This window comes from Argopecten irradians, chromosome 5, assembly GCF_041381155.1.
Source record: "Argopecten irradians isolate NY chromosome 5, Ai_NY, whole genome shotgun sequence".
Taxonomy (NCBI): domain Eukaryota; kingdom Metazoa; phylum Mollusca; class Bivalvia; order Pectinida; family Pectinidae; genus Argopecten; species Argopecten irradians.
This window is the reverse complement of record NC_091138.1, coordinates 48,145,382-48,165,422: the sequence shown is the minus strand read 5'-3', so window position 1 is coordinate 48,165,422 and position 20,041 is coordinate 48,145,382. Positions and strand designations below refer to the sequence as shown.

Here is a 20,041-nt window from a genome sequence, read left to right as displayed (position 1 = left end):
TCTGAAACTGAATTTAACAAAAGCACGAAAACATATTTTATAATTTATTTTATTGATAGACAACAGATAAACGACAAACTAAAATAAAAGATGTTTGTTTTAAGGAGGGATGTTCACTAGGGAGAACATTAAAAGAAAAGCTTATTTTTTGAGATTCACATGTTAAGATGGCGGCACGATATTGCAACTGTGCATATCCTGTTTCAGCTCAGATGTGGTCTGGACAACAGGTTTATGACCTAGAATAACACGAAACACTATCATCTATAAGTACGAGTAATTCGACCTCCAAACACATATTCTGATATCCAGTTAACATATTTCTTCGTGCGCGTGTATACTCCAGGGTGTTGTGCAAGCGCACAACCCTCGCCCCATGACGTCACACCGACAAGTGTCCAATCATCATGTCCGGAAGCTTTACAAACCAGAGGACCTCCTGAATCTCCCTAGTAATAAATAGATTGATTATGATACTGATCAGAAAAAATTAGTTGAATGATGTTGTCGAAGTTCTTTGAATCACAAATGGAGAAAAACAAATTGGAAGTTTGCTAAAATGTGTGGGAATATCACACAAGAAGCGGTTGGTTGCAGAAACAACAACAAATGCAAAATAGGCTAGTATAGGTTTTTCTGACAATAATACTTGTATTTAGAAACTTTGAAAATCAACCAGTTATCCTTATTCAATATGTTTAGTAATTTCATACGGGTAAAAAAAACATGTGTCGATGATTTTATACTGCGCAATTGATAATTTTAGCGATTGTAAAATTTCGCAGTTTCCTTTTTGGTACTTATTCTTGGGGGTTTATTTTCGTAAATTATCTTTATAGCCTTTGAAAGCGTCATTAACATGACAGGCTGTAATATGTGTAACACGATTTCGATAAATTTCTCGAGACATTAAATTTCGCAAATTTAAATGATTCCGCAAATTCAGCGTAAGTAAAACCCCCGCGAATATAAGCTGTACAATGTTAGATCTGTACTTACCCTACAACTATCCTTGCCGCCGAAGTCGTACCCTGCACACATCATATTGTCAGTCACCTTGGTGCCGTAGAACTGTCGACAGGCTGCGTTACGATATATAGGTAGTCGCACCTCTCTCAGGTAATCTCTGTCTCCTGTACCTGTTGCAATGGTAAACACCTGTTATAATGGTATCATCGCATCCTCGATAATACAGGAGTTACATTCACTGACGTCATGTCCATCCCCGGATCATCTCATAGAGTAAAACTTTAAGGCAGTTCAGGAGAAATAAAACTGACTATTTACAGATCAACAGAAACTTCCTTTGAAGATTACAGAGAGCGACGATTAACTTCAACTCCATAATATCAAACACAGTGTACCATTATTTTATTCGTTTAATGTACATCAAAGGACAAAATTACCCGTGGTTCAGTTGATGACGTAGCCAAGGGTGGATATTGCGACGACATTAATAAAAACTCATCGAGGATGATATCACCGCTGTGCATAAAGTAGGAACTTGATTTGGTGGAATATAATAAATAAAAAGTGTGAACAGCGAGATGCATAACCAATAGTGGGAAGTTCTCTCTGAACTTTGTCATCATTTTACTGTCTATGTTGGCATTGCCTCATGAACTGTCGTAATAGTTCAGACATGTTGCTTTGAAACGATACTTGTTCGGAATCACATCAACTAAAACTGAAACCCTTGAAGGTTAGAGCTTTAGCACAAAAGGGGGTATAACTTCGGGAAATAGTTGTAGACGGAAGTTTTTGGCAGTTTCTGTTTCTAAGAAAGTCTGTCTTAAAAAGATATATCAAAATCACACGTAATGAACCCCGATAATCCGGACGCCAATAGTCCGGAAAACTCACAATCCGGACGGAAATGTCAGGTAGCGGATCACCGTAACGTTAAATATTGACACATAAGAACATGGCGGTTCCGTACATTTGCAATGTGGACGGTAAAGGCTGCGATCCGGACTATCGAGGGTTCAGGGTATATACCTTCAGTGACTCCCCAACCGGTGGCATAACACGTGTATCCGGCACTGCTTATACGTGAAGTTGATTTTCTCGGCAGACATGCCGTGTTGACGTGTGTGTCACTGAGGTTGGCGGCTCCGACCAGCTTCACTATGGCCAGGTCGTGTTCGTGATGACCCGGATGATAGTCATCATGGACCGTCACGCTCCTAATCTGGAACGTCTGCTCGTGTTTTTCGGCTACAGACAGACGGTGATCTCCCAGAACCACACGGAATTCGTCCACATTATGCAACCTACAACAGTTAGACGTTCCTGTTTAAATACCTATCATCATTCTTCTGAATAAATCAGTTACCTCCCTTACGGAAGCTGCACGTCTGAAATAAGCGAAGTCTGCTAAAACGGACATGAAGATTGTCCAATCAGAAAATCAACATGTTTTTCCTAAGTGAACGTAGCGCATCCTGACGGATAGTAGAGAACTAAGGAAAAGGAACCACTCTAAATCAACACGCATAGTTTAAATGCACATTTAAAAATAAATGCAACATAAACCTCATGTGAATAAGGTTTACATTCAAAAGTAGTATATATTTAATTCTGTAGCGACATATTTTTTACCTATTATTATGTTTCTTAAAACTTGACATGGCATTCAATAGCCTAATAAGTTAAATTTTGATGTACAAGGGAAAATAAATAGTACGGAGGTTTCGAATACCCGAAACGACGAGGGTAAAGTACGATTTACCGTCGATTATTCCTATCAAATTCGCGTCCAAATAAAGCGTAGGTACCCTCATCGTTTTAGAGTCTCAAAACCTCTGAATTGTACATACTTGTCGAAACAGTGAGCCGCTGTGAGGACCCATTCTTCTTGAATCAATGTCCCTCCACAGTAATGGTCATATTGACCACTGGGAAGGACCATCTGTATGGACGCCTGCCACGGCCAACTGCCAGCATTGGCCGTCTGACCACCAACGATCTTTCTTGACGTTAATGGAACGCTTGATGTCCCGCACGCTAAAACAAAAAGGGGATTGAAAAAGGTTAATAAAAAAGGTTATTGGTTGACACTGATACTGAATTCTATAACATCATTAATTAAAATTGTATTCGATTTTTTTAATAATCAGAAGTCAACTCGATATGTACTCTTCATTGAAGCGACGTCTTCTCAACCCGAAAGAACTTCCAGAAACAGAAATATAAATCGGTTGATTGGAAATTATATTCTTAAAGTAAAAGAAAGTAAATCTAGTAAGGATTATATCAATATGAACAAACATTACGACAGAATAACCGCGCGTCTGGCGATTAAAACTTACTTTTATGTGGGTAGCAGACGACACCAACGTCTTCACTATGTACGCAGTCATTGACGGCAAAACTGAAACATTAAGATATTCAAATTAATCACATAATTATGATGGAGTCGACAATGCTTATAGCGTGAAATCAAAACAATTGAAACCATGGTAAATATCTAGACATTGTTAAATATATTTACATCATGATACATACTTATTTCTGCGACATTTTGTCGACGAGATTTCATTGCCAACACAGTTGACTTCGTCCAGCCAAATCTGACCATGTCCATTTCCAAACTTTTTCAAAGAACGTGCGCCCCTGTAAATAGTACAGATGATCATTGCTTATTCATTATGCAGAATGACACATTGTGTATTTCCAAATATGTATACAATACTTAGAATTTAATATTTTATTTTACTCTTTTCGGAAAGGTAGGTACATGAATATGTATTTCTAAATGGCGATACTTTTTGACAAGTGTTTTTAGAGTAATTTACTGCTTTGCCACTGTGTTAACCGAACGACGTTCTACTTTTGTGTTTAGTTTAAACAAGGTTTTTTTTATTCATATTTCGATGTCTATACATACAGATCACGGAATATTCGGGTCTGGAAAACAAGCTAAAAGCTGATATAAACTTCCCAGCTTTTGTCATTAATTCGAAGTGCCTCAAAGCACGTTCGTCTATGACATGAAGGAATATTTCAACCATATTTATTGATAACAGTCAATCATGGTGAAAGTAGTATTCAGTAAAAATAACCAAATAGCTCAAAGATGCTCCACTGCCGACAGAGCACAAATGATGCTCATCATTTGAACAATAATTAGTGTTTAATTGTGTATATGCATGTCTAATTAACACAAAAAAAATAATATAAAATATTTTATTTGGCTTTTGGTACCTGCGCAATCAATACTACATTCCATATAAGATATAATGCCATGGTATTTCGGGATGCAATTAATTTTTTTTTTATATTTTTAATTTTATATAAAATCAGAAGCTCAAACTTTCAATTGTGCTAAAAGAAAGTAACTTTTGTCACTGAATAAAAATACTTAATCGTCTGCTCCTGCGTTTGATAGTGAAAACAATGCCATTTGTCAGCAGTGGAGCATCTTTAAGCCATATTCAAAAAACCGTTACACTGTACTGAAGATAAATGCATGTACAGAGTATGTAGAAGTGTCTTACTCATATCCAAGATCTCGACACACAATGTCGGCTGCCATGATGTCAAATCCGTCATCGCAAACTGTTCCCCAAATATCTGCGTACTTCACTTCCAGTCGTCCCTCCCACGGGCCTTGTCCATCTACCAGGCGAAACGGGTTCGTAACCAGCGGTATTCTGGTCGTAGCTGTAAGGATAAATGCTATACTTTATAGTTGCTAATATTTGCAGGGGTTTACTATAGCTTAATACGCGGATTCAGCCTAATTTGCAAAAATTCAAAATTCATTTTTTTCTCAAAAAGGGTATTTTGATATATCAAACTCTAGACCAAAGGCTTCAAAGAAAGTTCGCGAAAATGATTTCACGTGAATAAATTCCAAACAGTATACTGCGCAATTTTACACCCGCGAAATTTAACAACCGAATGTACATTTCCATGAGCCAATTTAAACCTGAAGATTGACTACGAAAAAGAAAAAGAGCAAACAGTATGAAGACAAAGAGATTTAGAAGAAAAAAATCTGGGACGGGTATAACATGTTTATACAATGTATCTCGAAATCGAAATTTAGAGAAAACGGCATTACAAAATAATATTATTATGAAATTGGCAACCTTATTTTTACCACTATCAGAGTCTTAGCTCAAACAAATTAAGTTAAACAACTCACGTTCACAATTCTGCTCGTCCGAGCGGTCCCCACAATCATCTACATAGTTACATGTCCACCGGGTCGGGATGCACGTGTTTGTCGCTGTACATAGAAACTGGACAGGACCGCATTTGGTGGTCACTACAATAGTATAAAAAGCACGTCCGCCATGAAGTAAACATGTGGGTTGGATGAAGGTGGAACGATTGTGACATAACCAACCAACTTATGTTTATTAAATGGTAGCTGATTTTCAACTACGTTAAAGTATTCTTTCTCAATTAAACTTATTTCAAACTTATATTTCAACGTATTAAATTAGTTTGTGGAAAATGATATTGGTTTGACTATTTGGTAACAGAAATATATTCCCAAACTTAAGGACATTTTCCCCTAAAATGTACATTTTCGCTTATTTTGTCATACCTACACAAAAGTTTATGAGCCAACAATACTTTTTCTGTATATACACTATTTATCAACTTAGTTATGTTCAAGTACGCCTAAGAAGTGATATATATACATGGAAAATATCACTCACTAGTTAAAACGGGGATAATGCATTGAGTACTATATCACATTGCTTTTATCAGATGGGAAACAATGGACACTAAATTCTGTTTCTCCTGAGCATCCTCAATACTCTAGGGGTTACTTTCAATGTCGTTACAACCACCCCTGGACTATCTTATAGTTAAACTGAAAGGAGTTAATGAGAAACACACTGACCAGTCACAGATCAACATAAACTTCTTTTTAAGATTACAGAGAGAGCGACACTTAACGTCAACCATAGTGTACCGTTATTCGAGTCTTTTGATGGACATCAAAGGACTAAATTATCTGCTCATCCGTTGGCGCTGACAGAGTCTTCAATTTTGCTATGCAATATTCTAGGGATGGTGTGGACATAAAGACATTGGTAATAACCGCTGAAATATCGAGGATGTTTACTCTCCTGAGTGCATGGTAGACAAATTCAACCTTTGAAATATAGGAACTCACCAGATTGGTTGAAGGACACAGGAGCCTGGCATGCGATGACTACAATGTCAGTTTCGGTGCAAGAGCTTTCTGTAACAACAACAAAAAATCATGGAGCAAGGTTGTACGAAACTTAAACTCTCACATTTTATAAAAAAAATGATATATTAATGAAAGATCAAAACGGAGGCGATTTTTTAAAACACTTTCGACAGAAACAATTATAGACAATATGACAGATTACCTGTTGTCCGTGGGCACCGTAAAATGTTTGTCTCGTTACCATGACACGTCATACGTGTATTTATCATATGACCAGCTCCTTCCTCAAATCCTTTACTCTGAAACATTTTTGTTTAATTTGTACCATTAGGTCCTCTATATATATAAACTTTTGGAACTGTTCATATTACAAAATACGAAGTGGCCGTACACTACACAGACTGGCTAGAAGTTTGTTTCAGCACAACACCGAAGTGATTAGCTTATCATGGGATATAAATCCGATATACCGCCAAACTCGATATACCGCCAAATTCTAGGGAAACAGAGTGGGCGATGTAACGGGGTTTTACTGTACCTACTAAAATTCCGTTGATACTGTGTAGCCGGTTATTTTGGACCAAACATTATGAAAATTCAATTTCAGATCAAAAATTTCGCGATTTGGTTTTGACGGCATATATGATTTATTTAATTCAACCAACGCTTAATATTTCACGGATCAAAATTTCGTGATCATGTAAAAGACATGTAATGGCGAAAATAAGCCGTTTTACAGTATATTGATTCATTAATGGAATATAGCGCAAATTGTTATATTGGCGAACTATCTTTCATTTTAATTAGTTTTATCAATCGTATCTGCTTTAAGTATAATTATAAATGATACTCACCGGAGTCTCAAATAACATTTTAGATATATTATATGATGGACGGAAATGAAACCTACTGTGCAGTGGTTAAACTTCGTGGGTGTAAAATTTCGTAATTTACTATTTAAACTTTTTCGCGGGAGTTAATTTTCGCGAATCATATTCATAGTCTTGGTAATCGTAATTTACACGACAGGCTCTGATATGTAAAACCATAATATTGATACATTTGGTGAATTTGGATGAATTCGCCAAAGTATAACTCTCGCGAATATATGCAATTATACAGTAAATGTACATACTATACATAGTGGTTCATCATATTAACCTGTAAAAGTGTTGTCGTAACACCTGAAAACCCAAGCTGTCGACAGGCTACGAGTGAATTTTCCTCGTCCCATCCTCTGTTACAGACAGAACGCCATACCCCTCGGACTTTGATCTCAAGACGTCCACTGAGTCTGTCCCCGCCCATCAATCTTACACGATTCCATGCTGATAAAAAAGTAAACAACATGTGAAATAATACAAACTGGAGATATCCAAAGTTAATTTCACGAAATTAAAACCGGTTTGTTCAATGGAAAAACTGACACGAATGATAACGTGTAAAGCGTATTAATGTTTAGAAGTAGCGTATGCCTGTTAAAAGATGACAACTACCCGAGAAGCAGTGTAACAAGTTATTTAATACAAATAGACTAAACTAGTGGTCAAGTGGACACTCAACCACTGATCCTCTGTCGCGTGATGAAGTACATGTATCTCGTGGATCGGTTGCCGGGCATTGACCGCAGGTCAATGTCATGACTTTACTGGCTATTAACACGCACAGGATTCTCTACGAGGTAAAAACTATGCAGTAGTTTGTTGTTTTACAAGTAATCTTCCTTAAAACGTGTCTAACTAGATCATGTGCAATAACCATTTACTTATTTTTGAGATAATCTGTTTATGCTTTATGTTACTTAAGGTATATAAGTGTTAATTTATAATGAACCCGAGCCCAAGAAATACACTTAACCTTCATTTTCTTATCTTGACTAGTGTGTAGGTGTCCAAGCATTTACTGACCGATATGAATAGCATGGTATATACTATGTTTGGAACTTACGGTGCACCCATTGACCGTTATGATATAACAGATTACTGATAACAAACGGATTTTCGCGTGGGAGTAAATTTCGTGGATTTCGCGGGCGATATGAATCTCTACGCAAATGTATTGAAGTATTGTAAATTGCGAAATTATATCTCCGCTAAAATGTAATGAAGTATAAAATTGCGAAATTATATCTCCACTAAAATGTAATGAAGTATAGCATTGCTAAACTATATCTTCGCTAAAATGTAATGAAGTATAAAATTGCGAAACTATAAATCTCCACGAAAATAAGTTGTTTTACAGTATTGACATGCAGATAACCATTGTTTCCATTTTATGAGGTGGAACTAAGACGGTAGCGAAACTTATTTGTTGATTATTTGTCTACTTTACTATATAAAACACAGTGAGTCTCACACTTATTGTAATGTCATTATGGTGTAATCTACGTTCATTAGCCATAAGATGCTGCCGATTGAAATAAACTGCATCATAAGTTGTAACGGGAGTAAGCTTGATGTATTTACATTTATAAATACAAGATCGACAAATAACTAAGAACTGGTCTGTTTAATTCCTTCCATATGGATTAATGTTCTGTGTCGTATCATAATCATTAGGCTTAAGTCAAATAACACTGAACATTGGAATGAGTTTCCTCTATCACATGGAGACACATCCTCGGTAACCCAGGCGATATATACACTAACGTTAATATCGTTAACGTTGGTAAGTGTAGCGTAGTGTAGTGCGATCACCCGTGGGTCTTCGACGATGATGGAAACATAAATCTAACGTACCGCAGTCTCCAAAAACAAGCAAGTATCACTTGCAACACATTGGATACTGTTAGTAATGGTTTCAATAAGTATAAAAAAAACAAATACATGTATATCCATTGCGAAATCCTCTTCGCCTTTAATTGAAAGATGACCTCCAGATGACCTTAACTGTTAAGACGATAGGCTAATCAACATTTTCACGTAATTTAATTCGGGACCTAAACACGTAGACCTAAATTGTTCTGATCAAGCGCAAATGTCTGACCACAAATTATAGAAAACTGGTAGTTTACGAAAAATACTTATTATAATTTAATTGATGCATGAAACAGAAAAAATAAAACTGGCTAATTACTCCTGATTGGTTAATCATAAAGTACTTCATACCTCGTAGATCTTTAAATATTGAGACTGAAAATGATTGCGCAATTTTGATGTATATACCGTATCGGTGGTTATTTTATGTTCCTATCACGAGTATGTGATTCTGTTTTCTAATAAATTTTCGAACTTCGAAACGAAAGAACACTTTCACGAGTTTGCTATAGACCTTAATCTTCATCATAAGTAGCGATGAATGTTATGAAAAATTTGATTGAACTGGTACTATATCAGGTTGTTATTGATATTGTCAAGGATGCTTGGCCTCTGAAGATTGCTTGATTTGTCTTTATCAAAAACATGAGCAGACGAATTTTTTTCTTGAGTTACAAAAGTTACTCACTTTAAACCAGTACTAATATTGAAAAAATTGAGCTTCTCATTTTAATTAAAGATAAAAAAAATAATTATATTTAAAATATTTAATTGCCCCCCCCCCCAAAAAAAAAAAAAAAAAAAAAAAACAACATTTATGGCACTATCCCCGTTATGGAATGAAGTACTGAATGTGTATCCACCAAAAGCAAAGTTAAGTATTTTATCATCATTTCTGTGTTAAGTAGACATATATTTACATGAGTTAACGTCAATTATTGTTCAAATGAGAGTCGTTTATTCTCTGTCAGTGTTGGAGCATCTTAAAAATATGATATTGGAATAAGCTATCTTACCTTCAGTTCTGGGAGCACAAAAACATCCTCCTACGATCGACAAAATCAGTAAAATCTCAATGAATACTACACGATACATCTTTCCAACACCGGGTTTATGTCTAACGATGTAAATGTCAAATCTCTAAAAATTCACACGGGAGTTCTACGACCATGTCCAGTATAGATAAAGGCGAACTAGGTGAACCGACGATGAATGGGCTTGTTTGGACGGTGGCTTCAAGGCTTAGAGATATATGTGGACACGGGGACGTCATGATGTTGATTCTATTTTACGAACCCCAAACCTCGACGGTTACTTCGTCTTATTATCAGCTAAAAGTATCACGAAATTGTCGCCTACCTGGGAAGTTTAGGGTGGGCAGTGAAAATATGACGTCATTCTCCGGATGAGATGTGTGCCTGTTTTCTTGAATTACGAAAGTTTTCTCACAATATACGCCTAGATTTTGCGATGTGTATTGAAACAAGTTAGTGTTGTTTTAAGTTGTTTGTGTCCGTTTATGAATTACATGTATATTATTACATCAAAACATTAGCCTTTTTTGTGAATTCAAGGTTGTGATTTATCTTTTTAAGACAGTGTTGATGAATAGATATAAAAAAATAATGACGAACAAAAAAACAAATGGCGACTGTCCTCCGTTATAAAGCGTAATATGCTTATTACGTGTGTGTTGATAGGTTACAACTTTAATATGGTTTTTTTTACATTCTTCATAAATTTTTCTTCGAACGAAGGTAAGATGTCATTACATGTAACAAAATTCTTATACCATGAGAAAAGAGTATATAATGTGTGCTGTCATTCTCGATATGAAGCTAAATCATTGTTCTTAAATTTGAAACTAATCCTCTTCGATATTCCAGAGGTTACTATCACTGTAGTAATACATACACATCGATATTATTTCGTTGTAAAACTGAAGGATCTGTGCGGTCTGATCTTTTAGTGTATATCAAAAGTTTTGAAGTTGGGCGTAGCTCTCTCTCTCTCTCTCTCTCTGTAATATTCAAAGGAAGCCTCTGAAGGCCTGTCCTTGGTCTGCTTTTTTCCTGAAATGCCTTCTGGTTTACTATAAAATAGTCCAGATGTTGATATAACGAAAGTGAAAGTAACCTCTGGAGTATCAAGGGTGACTGAAATGAATATTGGCCAGGATGTCATCTAATACTGTTGACAGAGGACAATATAGATATAAGCTGGATACAAAATCCATTACCCTCATTAGGGCCTCATTAGCCAATCGAGTCATTCCTTGGCCAGATGACAATATATTCAACTCATGATTAATAGGATAATATGTGATAAATATCATTATGACCTTTAGAGCGAATCAATTTGATACAAATAAGTACTAAGTTGTTGACACGCCGAGTTAGTCGTTACGTTAGGATCGAACGTCCCTCTTCCGTCAGCAACAACATCGAAGGACTCTCTAATCTCTATGATATAGTATATAGTGTCTGTTTCTATTTTCTCTCTTTTTATTCTTCTTTTTATTTAGTGTTTTCGTTTTTCCTTTGTTTTTATTTTCTATATCAACATCATAACTCTACCACTGTTGCTCAGTGTGTGCTTATTCTTTTCACTCTCTTTTTATTATTTTCCCCCCACTTTTTTTTGCGTTTACTTTTAGTTCCTATTTCTACACACATGTAAGTATTTACATTCCGAATCTAATAAATCTATCACTGTTGCACAATTAGTTTGGAATAGACGTTACGCCGCAGTTATGTCTAGGGAGACGAATTGTCTCGTAATGAGTCCAATGACATTGCTTATTCTCTAATATTTTTATTATCGCTTTTGATGCACATATTGCTGGTAATGAAAAATCCATATTTTGACACAGTGACTGCAATGAATCAAGTTTTAATAGATTTCTCAATATATGAGCGCATTTTGGATTCCATAATGAAATTTATTGAAACAAAACTGTTTATGTGTACAGCTGTCATTAGAACATTAAAACATGCTGCTAGGTCATAAAAATGTTCCATCCATATATTTTTGTTTTATCTCAGTTTCCTGGTAAAAATAAATATATGGTTAATGGTATATCGACTAAATTAACAGATTTTGTTACAGGAGAAACCAACACATGTAACCCTGGCGTAAAACAATGTTGATCTATATGGATGTAATTTACTAATGAAAATCGTGATTATAGCATCATCGCCTTATCACTCCGCACACAGGGTACCGATGGAAGAGCACGGCAATGGATAACAGTAAGTAATGTCATATTTTACTTACTTGGGGGATTTTTACCGATTGCATTTATATGAAAAACATTATATTGAAATAATTTTAATGGTGCATCTTACTTATTTGTTAAGTATGTAGCGATCACATTTTATATAAATTTGTTAATACGCAAAGACTATAGTAATTCTTTCTTCATATTGAAGAAAACTTAATGGTATTTTCTACTTACGTGTGCTATTCAAACCGGTTAAATTTTATGAAAATAATGTTTATACGTATAGAGTAAAACATTTTACAATCGTAAAACGTCTTTCATTATATTGAAATTAATTCAATGGATAATAAAACATAAAAATGCTTGGTTAAATTTCTAAATACGGAAATAAGGAAATAAGGTCGCAAATGTTTTTCATAAAATGTTACGATTTCAGTTGATCTATTTACTATTTTTGACAATGGTTAGTAAGACTGGCGAGATGAATATAGGCCATTGGCGGATATTATTGGATATGAATAAATGAATGACACATCATTGTTATTATATTATATCAGACAATGATTTGTAAATATAAAATCTACACAATTGAGGATAAAGGTATACAACAGATAAGTATAGTTAATTGATTTCGACGGTTATACGGTTTACACTTGTAACAGGTTTCTGCCCTACATGTACTTCAAAGTCATTAGCTAAATGAAGCTTAAGAATACCACTACAGTATCAAACTATATGTTTTAAAGTTTATATAAATGGTTATATTGTAATTGATACTGCTATAAATTGTAATGAGCTAAGCATGTTTTAAAAAATAGGGTACTATGTGATACGAGAAGGAAGTTACTGACAGGAACAGAGCGACATTTAACATTTGAATAGAAACCCATGTATGGACAGTTTGCTCTATTTTCACAAAAGGCTGACTCGTTTCTGTTGGTTTCTATCATTGTGGTCTATTCAGTATGCGCTTCATTAGTAAATCAACGTTATCTATCTTACAAGAAAACACCTTTGATATTACTGATAACCAAACATTCTTGTTTACTGCATCAAAATAGATCAAAGCACAGATTAATTTGTAAAAAAAAGTCAATAAATGCCACGGGTAATTTACAACAACATGTAACATTAAATCAAATTAATGTAATTAAGCATCCATGTAATTAAATTCTCAAACATAACGCTTTATGTATGTGCTGTATAAATGTATCTAGAGATAAGATGAGGTATTAGATGAGAAGCTGAATAACGATATATTATATAATTACTACCTGCATTAGAGGATGACAGTGCCTGGTGTCACCCCGGGGATATCATTGTCACCCGAGGCTTCGCCTCGGGTGAAAGTCACCCTCTAATGCAGGTAGTATTAATTTTATTATACAAAATGTCTAGAAACGAAAATAGTTTTCAAGTATTTGCAATCTATTGAAACATTTTTACTGATTTTAGCAAAAGTCGAAGTCACCGTCGGTAGTAGAATAGCATATCTCTACTCAGTAGCACTAACTATCATTGCATTATTAAAAAGAATACTCACAATAAGCATTTAATGAAAATTCTTGTTGTCTTGTCTTATGCGTTTGTTAAAATCTTACGTTTTTGTAAATCTCAATGAATTTTGGTTTCGTCCCATCGTCTGTTTACAACATTAGCAACGTCACGAAGACGCTTGAAATCGCATGTCTTCCGTTCACCTAATCACCGACGGGTTCATAAAAACCAACATATAGCGCTTGGACGGTAAGCGAAAAAGCGTAAACGGAAAGCTCCGTTTTTTATTTGAAAAATAAATAAATTGATAAACAGACTAATTTGGCAAAACTATTACTAAATAGCTCCAGATAAATTTTGAAGCGTCGCTTCAAAAAACAAAAATGGCGTCGAAAAAAGAAAAGAGTGCGCATCTTTTTCGGGCGGTTAATATTTTACACTGTCAAAAATACACTATCACCCGTTGCTAGGGGGTTGCTACGAACGTGTTCATTGTTTCCTATTGTTCTTATATTACCTGCCGTGTGATAGGGTAAAATACCAAATATCTCTCGGCCAATCAGAATGCAGGATTTTCACTTCAGGTATAATAATATGTTATATGTCATGACGTGGGCGCAAATTATTTTGCTCTAAATCCAAATATAGAAAATGATTCTACTTTTATCGGCCTAGTGCTTGAAGATACAAAATATATTGAAATTTCTTTTTTGTTTCTCTTATAACAAACCGTCATTGCTACAAGGTAGCTGTTTTTCCAGAAAGAATCGTTATGATTGAAATACATTTTATCCTGACATGTTTCCGTTCTGGCAAATATATTTCTTCTCCGAAACCAAAGATAGATATTCTTTCTAGCTGTGGGGACACATGCCGCCTTTGCATTGTCTTGCATAACTGACAATAATGGAGTATGTGCCCTTTGACGAGTTCAATATTGATAATTACGTTCGAAAAGAAATACAAAAATGATGAAGTGCAACATAGAAGAAAAAAACCCAAGAGAATATACCGGAATATTTATTGATAATATTGCGCTGAATCTAGTCCATGCCGTGCTATATTTAGTTGCTCTGAATTAGGATGCGCCACAACAGATAGCAATGGGTGTTGTTTAATTCTTATAAGTATCTCTTCGTGTTCACTATTGATATAGCCATTCCAATTAGGAACACTGGTAGCTGTTGTCATATTGTTTAGGTATAAATTCATACAGTCATTTCATTGTTGAATAGCTGCATTCATTTTTGTGTTCTGAACAGATATACTTGTGATATTAAGAGACATAACGGTGTTTTTTTTTTGCGCTGTTTAAAAGATTCTGTTGTTTTTGACGAAGTTTAATAATTTCTAGTTCTGGTTTATGTTGCATTATTTTGATAGTGATTATAGTGCTGACGGTAGCGACATTGTAACATTTCCCGGTACTCTATGCTTCTGATGACTATGACGGCATTGATGGCATTCCGTTATATTTGTGATAAAGTGACCTTGATTAAATATTTTCTTATATTGTCTTGTTTTAGATATGTCCACCTCGGTGGAAATGACGACGGTTAGTGGACATTCAAACGGATCGCTTCCACCTGTGATTGGTTGGAATGGATCGTATGATATACCAGTCCATCCTCATTGGGTCCAGTTCCCGCCGGTCACACCTGAGTGGCATTACGTCATTGGTATCTACATCACTATCGTCGGTCTACTGGGCATCACCGGGAACTCCGTTGTCATCTACATCTTTAGCCAGTAAGTTGTGTTTTATTAATTTCTTTATTTTGTTGTTAATCCTTATTATCTAATAATCTACTCACGTACCCGACGGGCACGGTTGATTCCCTCATAGAATTCTGTACACCACTGCGTAGTCACGTAATCGTATTGCGTTCGCTGGCAAAATGATTGAGTCAGTGTGCAATAAACAAAGGTTAGAGACAATTTATCAAGATTTATTTTCAGAACATGCCAAATGTACATTGGAGAAGATGCTCTAAATACATTTCTGAAAATGCATGCAACTAAGTCAAAATTCCAATTGTCCAAACTAGCATGATCAGCAAGTACAGTGTATTGCATGCAAGTGCAATTATATTGGTACGCGTGCACTTTGCAGTAACCCTACTCTATAAACATGTTACACCCACTTGTACAGTTTGTTTACTAGTTTGCAAAGTTTATCAAGTAAACTCAATCAAGATTGAAGACCGCGGTCCAGTTGTCTTTATCTTAGTTTTGTAATCATACCAGTCATACAGAGAATGCTTAAATTATTGAAAAATGATGAAATAAAATCTTCCTGAAAAACCTTGGTACACGATTATACACATCATCGTACATTGGCCATACGGATTATTTCTATACTTGATATAATCAAGGCAAAGGTTTGACATTTGTTCCAATAATCCTCTATACAAATACTAGTTGTAAACATTAAATGTCACAGAGTTTGGAATGGATAGTTACAAAAACACGCATTCAAGAAATACAATACAGAGTTTGAATCCTCTCTGCAAAATTTGAAATGAGAATGTTGACAGTAAATGATCAACTTAAGATATGTCTGAATGTGTTATTAGATAAAGTGTATCGTTATGTTAACGTTTCTGACATTCCATCATCAACCCTTTACTGTATATTTGTTTTTATTTGGAAAGCCGTAAAGTTTTACATAAGACAATAGTATCCAATCGGAATTCCTCGGATGTAACTGTCGTATATTCATTTTTTTAAAATAATTAAAGCTGTAGTTGCTATATTTGTCAATAACTATTTTTTTTCTTACGCGCACCTAGGGCGTGATTAGGTTTTCCGGTGAAGAAATGTTCGATATTCTTACACTTATTATATCCAAGGTCATGTTTACATGTATATCATACATGTTTATCATACATGTTTATCATATAAATCAGGGGTGATAATTCTCACAAATGTTCCCCATTCTACCAACGAGAAGACAATAAAGTTCTTGATTTTTTTCTCTTCGTAAAATTAAACTATACCATGTTTAAAATTCCAGCACCAAAAATTTGCGGTCACCGTCTAACCTGCTCGTGGTCAATCTGGCGGTCAGTGACCTCATTTTCTCGGTATTTAATGGATTTCCTCTCCTCACCGTCTCCTCCTTCCATCAGAAATGGATGTTTGGATCCGTCAGTAAGTTGATGATAAATTACTTTTTTGCATAATGTAAGGATCAAAATTTTATTGGTGGTTTTATTTTACCGCTTATTTTCATAGTCTTTAGTCTGATACTAAATAAACCGGAAGTAATGGTGAGTGATTGGTCTGTTTGAAAACGTACCCTATACGTACTGTATAATATGAATTATTCATCAGTATTTAATATCGTGGTTTACGGCTTTCAAATAAGTTCGATGATTGAAATATTCGCGGTAAGCCGATGTAAGAACGATATTAATGATTAAAAAAACCCGTTGGTTTTTGTTTTGGAATGCCGAAATAAACGAAAATGTCTACACCACCAAAATGACATGTAATACAGTATACGTGACACATAAATTTGATTGTTTTCATTGATCTGTGATTCTGATTGCAGCATGCCAGCTGTACGGTTTTATTGGAGGTGTTTTCGGTCTGATGTCCATCAACACACTGACCGCCATCTCCATTGACCGCTACGTCGTCATCACCAGACCATTGCAGGCCTCTCAGACCATGACCAGAAGTAAGGTTCATCTGATGATCTTCTTCGTTTGGCTCTTTTCCATCGTTTTGAGCGTTCCGCCGTTTTTTGGCTGGGGCGCCTACATCCCCGAGGGATTCCAAACGTCTTGTACATTCGACTATCTCACCAAGACTCCTCGGACTCGAGCCTACATTGTAGTTCTGTATCTATTTGGATTCGCTCTGCCTCTGTTTATCATTGGGGTTTGTTACGTTATGATTATCCACGGGGTTCGACGCCATGATCAGAAGATGATGACCATCACAAAGAACTTAAATGCCGAAGACATCAAGGCTAACGACAAAAGAGCTCGGTCAGAAATGAGGATTTCAAAGATTGCCATGGCGGTCACTTGCCTTTTCACCATTTCATGGAGTCCTTACGCGATTGTGGCCTTGATTGGACAGTTTGGTCCTGCGCACTGGATAACTCCATTGGTATCAGAGCTTCCGATGATGCTCGCAAAGACAAGCGCCATGCACAATCCGATAATATACGCCCTGAGTCATCCGAAGTTCCGTAAGGCACTGTACAGAAAAGCTCCTTGGGTGTTCTGTTGTTGCAAACCAGAAGACAAGCCTGATTTCAGAGCGTCAATAAGCTACTCTAAGCGGGACGTGACGCGAACCGAGAGCGTCAACAGTGACGTTTCAAGCGTATTCAGCAATTTCAGCGACTCCACGACAACGACGTTCGCTGAGAGGAAACCGTCAGAAGATCCAATGAGAGGCCAAAGGGACATGTCTTTCAAAAGAAGTGTGTCCATCACACGGTCTGACGACGAATCCGGCTCCTATCCAACAATGTTTTTACTGGCCTACAAAGTAGATGTGGGTACTATCTTTGACGTGACAGATGGTCACAGTAGAAGAAATTCAAACTTACAGTCACTTTATATCCCTACAAGGGTTCAGCAAGGCCCGCCAACGCAAGCTATCAACGCACCTCCGGGAGATATTTATGTCGTGGATAGCGTACACTAGTTAGATTTGTTCAAATTGATAAAACCAAGGTGATGTAGTGGTGTCGACAGTAGGCATATATTTTCACATCACAGGATCCAGGGCATCTTGGATATGACTGAGGATACTTTCACTATAATTATATTCACCCCAGGATTATATAATTCTTTTAGAAAAACTAAAAGACAGTTCAAGAGAGAAAAAAACTAGAAAAAAAACTTGACAAATCATAAATTTCCTCTGATTATTGCAGAAAGAGCGACGCCCACGCGATGCATTGTTATTCAATTTTTTGCTGTACATCAAATGACTTGCTTATCGGTTTTCACACACACAGGACCTTTAATTTTGCTATGTAATGTTCCAAATGTGGATATAACGGCAGTGATAGCAACCCCTGGAATAGTGAGAATGGAGCTATGGATTGAAAATAAATTACCTGATATAAGATGCGATGATGGTCTTGTGGAAAAAGGGAGTATCCTTTGCCGTAACATCAGGATCCACACGGACCTGTGCTAAATACTACATACGTCACTGTTGTACTGTGATATGTGCCCCTCCCGACTTCCTTCTACCACAAACTCTGATACTTCATTTCAGCCGTACATCGGTTGTCTTGAAGTCCAGTGTATTTTCATGCGTGGAATTGTTCACGCCAAGGTGATCTTTTTGGTCATTTCATGTACAGTGCAAGCTCCTCCTGGAACAACGGATGATTCAAGGATGATACAATGCCAGGGTTCATTGGGAACCGCAATGCACCATGGGAGATATTGAGGATGATAATGTGTGAGCCTCATATGTAAGGAGATTTAATTTTGGAGAATATATATTATTACCTTTCAACATTATTATTTTCACGGTGTCTAGCAAATTCAATGTCACATTTATAGCAGTCATTTTCTTGACCATTTAGGAAGCAATTTACTTATTCACCCCTGAAGGCACATATAGACTATTCTAAATCAAAGACTAGACCAGTCCATTGTGAAAATTCAGGGGTGAATGAGTTTAAGTCACAACTACCTGTTCTTTTAAATAGCGTGATAACGTGGAGTGCATTGCCGTCATACGGATATAACATTCATTATAATGATATACAGTAAATATATTACACATGAGTTGTCCTATATTTCAAAGTAACAATTTCAAGTATAAATCCTGGCGGACCTGCAGAGTTTGGTATGATCTATTAGGGCTTTGTCAAGGCTCGTCCAAAAACAATATCAAACCACCAGGTCTACCATGAATTCAAAAACAAACAACTAAGTCAAACCAGTCAAAACGCATACACGAACACAGCCATGGACAGAGGTCAAACTATTTTTTTTCACAAACACTCAGAAGTGTACGTCAAGGCGATACCATTAGTCTTTCACGTTTATTTATTAAAGGGAGATAATTTTAACTGAAACATCTAGATACTTTTATGATTTTTGAAATTATGTATGTACTTTGATTGATATTTCTTATTTGTTTAGCGATTTAATCATTGCACTTGTGAGACAAATGCTGGCACAATTATTTTTATTTTTGATACAATATATACATTCTCATCCTCGATATTCCAGTGGTTACTATCACTGTCGTAATATAGACTCTTCGACTTTGTCATAGTAAAACTAGTGGCAGTCCAGGAAACTACTGATCAAATACATGCTAAAGGACCAAGCTATCTGTTCATCTAATGTCGCATAAAAGACAAACTTCAGGGTTTGATATAACGACAGTGATAGTAAACTCTGGGTTATCGAT

General features: G+C 36.0%; 2 protein-coding genes across 3 annotated transcripts; one reads left to right on the top strand and one right to left on the bottom strand.

The window, feature by feature from the left end:
- Nucleotides 1–31: 31 nt before the first annotated feature.
- LOC138324092 (neurotrypsin-like) lies at nucleotides 32–18,859 on the bottom strand. 2 transcript variants are annotated; one of them, XM_069269154.1, is made up of 12 exons: nucleotides 18,723–18,859; nucleotides 7,322–7,488; nucleotides 6,363–6,459; nucleotides 6,140–6,208; nucleotides 5,153–5,275; nucleotides 4,500–4,665; nucleotides 3,508–3,615; nucleotides 3,312–3,373; nucleotides 2,820–3,006; nucleotides 1,999–2,273; nucleotides 1,000–1,139; nucleotides 32–449 (listed from the first exon to the last, which is right to left on the bottom strand). In XM_069269154.1, the coding sequence occupies exons 1-12, from the start codon at nucleotides 18,778–18,780 to the stop codon at nucleotides 261–263; spliced, it is 1,641 nt and encodes a 546-aa protein (XP_069125255.1). In that variant the 5' UTR covers nucleotides 18,781–18,859; the 3' UTR covers nucleotides 32–260. The 2 variants fall into 2 exon arrangements, with proteins under 2 accessions (XP_069125255.1, XP_069125254.1); XM_069269153.1 differs by lacking the exon at nucleotides 18,723–18,859 and adding an exon at nucleotides 9,933–10,450.
- On the top strand, nucleotides 11,668–18,729 carry LOC138324093 (rhodopsin, GQ-coupled-like). The gene is made up of 4 exons (XM_069269155.1): nucleotides 11,668–12,167; nucleotides 15,163–15,385; nucleotides 16,653–16,789; nucleotides 17,193–18,729. The coding sequence occupies exons 1-4, from the start codon at nucleotides 12,158–12,160 to the stop codon at nucleotides 18,302–18,304; spliced, it is 1,482 nt and encodes a 493-aa protein (XP_069125256.1). The 5' UTR covers nucleotides 11,668–12,157; the 3' UTR covers nucleotides 18,305–18,729.
- Nucleotides 18,860–20,041: the final 1,182 nt, after the last annotated feature.

Bases quoted from the DNA above. Each gene is read 5' to 3' on its own strand.
- LOC138324093 (XM_069269155.1), top strand. The intron at 15,386-16,652 runs GTAAGTTGTGTT...TTAAAATTCCAG, and splicing joins GTCATCTACATCTTTAGCCA to CACCAAAAATTTGCGGTCAC. The intron at 16,790-17,192 runs GTAAGTTGATGA...TTCTGATTGCAG, and splicing joins ATGGATGTTTGGATCCGTCA to CATGCCAGCTGTACGGTTTT.
- LOC138324092 (XM_069269153.1), bottom strand. From the start codon at position 10,011: ATGTATCGTGTAGTATTCATTGAGATTTTACTGATTTTGTCGATCGTA. The intron at 4,666-5,152 runs GTGAGTTGTTTA...TTATCCTTACAG, and splicing joins GGACGAGCAGAATTGTGAAC to CTACGACCAGAATACCGCTG. The intron at 3,007-3,311 runs GTAAGTTTTAAT...TTTTTGTTTTAG, and splicing joins CGTCTGCTACCCACATAAAA to CGTGCGGGACATCAAGCGTT.